This window comes from Prionailurus viverrinus, chromosome X (genome assembly GCF_022837055.1).
Source record: "Prionailurus viverrinus isolate Anna chromosome X, UM_Priviv_1.0, whole genome shotgun sequence".
Taxonomy (NCBI): Eukaryota; Metazoa; Chordata; class Mammalia; order Carnivora; family Felidae; genus Prionailurus; species Prionailurus viverrinus.
The window spans coordinates 29,523,108-29,529,107 of NC_062579.1; the positions used below are offsets into that span (position 1 = coordinate 29,523,108).

Here is a 6,000-nt window from a genome sequence, read left to right on the forward strand (position 1 = left end):
AGTTCGAGCCCCGCGTCAGGCTCTGGGCTGATGGCTCAGAGCCTGGAACCTGTTTCTGGTTCTGTGTCTCCCTCTCTCTCTGCCCCTCCCCCGTTCATGCTCTGTCTCTCTCTGTCCCAAAAATAAATAAACGTTGAAAAAAAAAATTAAAAAAAAAAAAAGAAAGATGGTAACTAGACCTATCATGATCATTTTGTAATGTACAAAAGTTTCAAATCGCTATTGTACACCTGAAACTAATGTCAATTATAATCTACTAAAAAAAATAAGAGTGATAGAAAACAAAACCAAAAGCGTGAGAAATATCCTGGTAAAATGAAGTGAAGGATTAAAGTAAAATCTCACAAATAAGAACTAATAAAGTCCACTGAACAAGTGTGGGATTTCTTAGCTGCATATTGGAAGCTGTAGGACCATGGAATACTACCTAGATTTATGAAGTGGAAAAAAAAGAGCTACAACCTGAGACTGAAATATCATTATGGTAACATTTACCAGTTAGGGTGAAGGAAAGCTATTCACAGAGCTGTACAATTTTATAGACTATTTCCCATGTGTCTCATGTATGGAAAATTTTCAGAAAGGACTACTCAATTACAAAATAAATCAGAACAGCAACTTCAAATCAGGGAAGATGGATAAAAAATAGTAATGAGCAATGAATCTTGCAGTGTATGTATAATTAAGTCTGAGTGGATGATGATCTAGTGACTAGGAATTGGTAATGTAAATGCTAAACTTTTTTTTAAAAAACCTTTGTAAGTAAAGTATATAACTATAAAACAAGCAGCTTTAGTGCCCTGAGTCTTATTTTTAACCAGATTCATAGATTTATGTTAATGCCATGCTATCATGGGACATCTGGCAATACAATCCCCAGTCTAGTCCAACTCCCTCTATTTGCCCATTTGGATAATGGCCTGGTTCCCTTCCTTGATGCCATATATTTACTATCAGTGACTTGTAGTGCCTGCAAATAAATAGGATTGTGAGAAAAGCACTTACTGGTTAAGTTTAAACGTTGAAAAAATAGTCAATAGCATTAGGATTAGGGGTAGTCTCCTTACGGGATAGATTAACCAGTGAATTTGAGGCGGAGATTTGATATACAAAAATTGTAATAACTACTATTTGTTTATATGTCTGGGACTTAGTTAGACATGTTATATATGTTATCTCATATGATGCTTAGATAGCCTGTAAAGTACAGGTTAGTATTATCCTGCTTTTCAGGTGAGGAACCTAACGCTTACAAAGAGTAACTTGTCCAGGTCTCACAGCTAGTAATTGGGTCAGGTTGCCTTTTTGTGTTTTCAGTATTTCCCCCCAAACAAATAGTAAAGATTTGAACTACTAGTCCTGGTGTCTTTCAGGAGTATAGTCTATGTTAGGAAATAACCTAACACAATTTCTTCACTAGCCTGAGCTTTCTACTAGGCGCAATGTGTAATTACAACATTCGGTGAATATCTGTGTACTAAACTTTGGGGGTGGAGAGGGAGTTGAAGGTCTGGTGGAAAGAGACCTCAAACACAACCATGAGAAAACAAAGCATTCATCTGTAAAGTGTTTAACTACTGAAAGCCTATAATAGCCTAACATAGCACATACCATTAATGATGATGGGGTTTCACATCTCACTGAGAAACTTCATAATTGGACATGGAAAATGTTATGTGACATTTTTAAGGGAAGATTATTTGGTTTAAGTGGGAAATAGGAAATCTCTCATGCTTTGTTTTTCCTTCTAAAATGTCATAGCTGGGGGTGCCTGGGTGGCTCAGTCAGTTAAGTGTTCGACTTCAGCCCAGGTCATGATCTCACCATTTGTGAGTTTGAGCCCCACATTGGGATCTGTGCTGACAGCTCAGAGCCTGGAGCCTGCTTCGGATTCAGTGTCTTCCTCTCTATCTGCCCCTCTCCTGCTCTGTCTCTCAAAAATAAATAAATGCTAAAAAAAAAAAAAAAGAAAAAAAAAAAAGAAAAGGTCATAGCTGAAAACATAACTCCCCAGGCTTGAAAAGATTCTTGGGTTCTGACCATTTTACAGAGGATCCAGAATGAACACTGTAACTTGACTTATTTCTCATTTCTTGTCATGAAATATATAGGCTGTAGGTCCTTTGAACCAACAAATCTGGTTTTGGTTTTTGGGTCATTATGTTAAGAGCATCCAGACATTGGTTCTTTTGATATTTCCCATCTTTTGACCATACTGATTTTTAATATGTCTTTTATTTTCAGAAGGAGTTTTGGAACACCTACACAAAAGCCCAACAAGGAGAGAGTAACCGAGGAAGTGACTGGTTTCAGTTTTACCTTACCTTTCCATTAATCTTTGGCCTCTTCATTATCCTTCTTGTCATTTTCCTAATTTGGAGATGCTTCCTCAGAAACAAAACTCGCAGACAGACAGTAACTGAAGGCCACATTCCCTTCCCTCAGCACCTTAATATTATCACTCCGCCTCCCCCACCAGATGAAGTGTTTGATAGCAGTGGATTGTCACCAGGCTTCCTGGAATATGTAGTTGGGCGCTCAGATTCTGTCTCCACTCGCCTATCCAACTGCGATCCTCCACCCACCTATGAGGAAGCCACTGGCCAGGTGACCCTCCGGAGGAGTGAAACAGAACCTCATTTAGACCCACCCCCAGAGTATGAGGACATCATCAATTCCAACTCAGCCAGTGCCATTGCCATGGTGCCTGTGGTCACCACCATCAAATGAAACTGTAACCTTTTTACTATAATCATTTTTAAAATACTAATGAAAGAACTTTCTAGCACTTTACCACTACATAAATGTGCATTGACTTATTGTATTGGACTCTGACAGCATACCACTTCACATTTTCTGATTTGATTTTCATTAGATTTGTTTCCGACTATAAAATCATTATCCATGCTCATTTTTGCTAATCAAAATATGTGAAGAGGGAAAAACATATTAGTGGAGGTCTTTGTGATGTGATGAGGTACACATATGTGTGTATGTATTTCTATGCATACATATGTGTATGCACATCAGCCCAGTATATGTGCAAGTGTCTTAAAAAGCCATTAACTTCGGTCTAAATCACCTATAAAGAGAACATTACTCACCAAATTAAGGGGGGGGGGGGGACAGCAACAACTTGTACCATAGCCAGCCACATGCTGTTGAATTTTGAAAATAAGATGAACTTAGTATGTTTTCTAATTCTTACTGGCTTTTGTTAACCTCCTTTTTCGTCAGCTACCTTAAAAAATGCATGTAATCCACCTTGATTTTAGAAACATCTCAAAAGGAGAGAGGGAAGGCACAATAAATGATAATTTAGTTATAGTATATAGCAAGAATACCATTGGTCATTAGTGGCATTTGGGTAGTTTGGAGGAATGATTTTGTTATTGTTGACTGCCTTCCCCTTAACTCCTAAAATTAAACACTGTTTGCTTAGTGTCTGAATAGCTCATGCTATTTGTATTAACATCTTGGTTAAATACAGAGAGGATCTCCTGGCAGCAGGATAGTTTCTAAACTAGTTATATGTATTAATGACAGGGAAGAGATACAGATTTCTCATTTGCTCATTTGTGACCATAATTATTTTCTTTTTGCTGTTTCAGTGCCTTTTACTCTACTGTCTACTCCTTCTCTTACCACCACAGAATTTGTAAGAACCCAAGAATTTAGTAAAAATCTTGAAATTATCTTCTTAGTTTTTATATAGACTGAAGTCTTTGCTTCAAGATGATTAGGAGGTGTTTTCCATTAAATTAAAAACTATGATTTTTATATTGCTCTCCAGTTGGTGGAGGCAGATTGCAAAGTCTGTTGTGCCAGGTGCACATAGTTTCACATATTTTCATTGTTGCTATTTCATTTTGTATTTTCATCAAATTTTTTAAAGTGCAGGATATTTACTTTGCTCTTGGAGTAAAGGGAACAGGCTATGAATGAACTGCCAACAGAAACTGGCGCAGAAAGGAAAAGAGGGCTGTTCCATTAATATAGGCACTGATGGAAAATTCATTCTGTTGGTCAGGGAAATATCTCTGCCACTCCCAAGCCTCCTTAGTGTTGGATAAAATGGTTAATGAAGCAGAACAAGTACAGGTTTTGTAAGTGTCAGTCATATCCTGCCGCCTCCATCTCCATCCCTACAGACCCCCCCCCTCCAGTCCTTCCCTGGAACCCAAGGAAGGAGGAATGCTGGGGGGAAACCCTGAACCAGGAGTCAGATGACCCGAATTCTAATCCTGTTCTCTAAAAAAGGTACTTGCCCTGGTACCGTGGGAAAGACCCATATCTACACCTCAGATTCTTGAACTCTGAAACGGATAATGTCATTTATCCTGCCCTTCTCCAGGGGCTTTAAAAGGATCTAATGAGATGGTGTGTATGAAAATAATTCTTTAGATGTGAAGAGCTGTCTGCGTGTAAGGTCATAGCATTGCTCTTATTGTGCTTAAGGGAGGATTTTCTCCCTGTTTCCCTAAAATTTATCAGAGGTTTCACATAGTGATAAGTAGAGTAGACTGCTCCATAAATGGCTAACGTGTTCCTGATCCGAGTGTCTTGCTATTAAACTTCTGTCACTCTGGTCTATCCCAGTGCTGTGCCAATTTAAGAGACGACAGCCAGCTTATCACAAACAGGATTAAGAAGATATTGGAAAGGAAACTAAGATGTATGTGTTTAAGATGTATGTAGTTAATAGGTTTCATATCTTTCCTGAACTAAGAATTAATAAATCTTGACCCTCATCTCAGTAGAAATGACAATATTAATTTGAATTTGGCCATGAACACATGGTAACTTTTGGCTTCTAGTTGTAGCTGAAAGTGGGAGTGTTTGATCCAGTGACGTGTGTGTGTGTGTGTGTGTGTGTGTGGCTATTTTGGCTCTTTTTTAAAGGAAAATTAAGGTTCCTTTTTTATGGGCTTTTTTTTTTTTTGATTATTAACATTAGGCCTTACATTAAACCAGCAGTTTTTAAAGTGTGGCTGGCCCATGACCCCCTGGGAGCCCTTGAGAGAATTTTAGGACATCTGTGAGATCAAAACTATTTTCAGGGGCGCCTGGGTGGCACAGTCGGTTGGGCGTCTGACTTCAGCCAGGTCACGATCTCGCGGTCCGTGAGTTCGAGCCCTGCGTCGGGCTCTGGGCTGATGGCTCAGAGCCTGGAGCCTGTTTCCGATTCTGTGTCTCCCTCTCTCTCTGCCCCTCCCCCGTTCATGCTCTGTCTCTCTCTGTCCCAAAAATAAATAAACGTTGAAAAAACTATTTTCATAATAATACACAGGCATTAGTTGTCTTTTCACTCTCTCAAAAAGAAGTTGAAAATGCAAAACAATGCCATTTCCCACAAATCTTTTTTTCTGTTTTAGGAAATATAGGTATTTTCTTAAAAATGTTATTTATGTTAGCATGTAATAGACTTTCATTTTTAAATAAATGCTTACAGTTTTTTTTAGTTTTATTTTCTAATATGGCAAATATTGATGGATATAAACTCTATAAACAAAAGCTCTTTGGCATCCCGATCTCTAATAAATTTTAAAGAGTATAAAGGGGTCTGGAGACCCAAAGTTTTAGAATTACAGGGTCAGACAAAGGAACAGGATGTTCTATTACTATGTATATACTTGCAACTTTATCTTACATTTTAAAGTCTTGATATTGGATTTAATGCTGCCTCTTAATGATACCTGAATTGCAGTATAAGAATGGATATTGATTCTTGAAGCAAAAGCCAAACGCTTCATCAGTTGATACAGCTTTTTGGCCTGTTGGTCCAAGACAGCACACTACTCTGTAGTGATACTGATACCAGCCACAGATCTCTGGCAGCATTTGTGTGATAAAGACAGGATAACAAAATACCACTTTCTTCAAGAAACATTTCTTAGTTCGTTTTGTTTGATTTTGATTTGGGTTTTACATTTTTCAAAACCCTTTTGCTACCCCTTCTGGTTTTATAAACTGAGTTTCTTAACATTTGTTATAATTAAA

The 6,000-nt window shown here is 38.0% G+C and overlaps 1 protein-coding gene across 1 annotated transcript in view; it reads left to right on the plus strand.

The window, feature by feature from the left end:
* Positions 1–5,166, plus strand: part of PRRG1 (proline rich and Gla domain 1) — a 139,296-nt gene extending 134,130 nt beyond the window's left edge. The window contains exon 4 of the mRNA XM_047844771.1: positions 2,245–5,166. Coding sequence (XP_047700727.1) covers positions 2,245–2,730 — 486 coding nt within the window. The 3' untranslated portion in view covers positions 2,731–5,166. The remainder of the gene's footprint in view (positions 1–2,244) is intronic.
* The last annotated feature ends 834 nt before the right edge of the window (positions 5,167–6,000 follow it).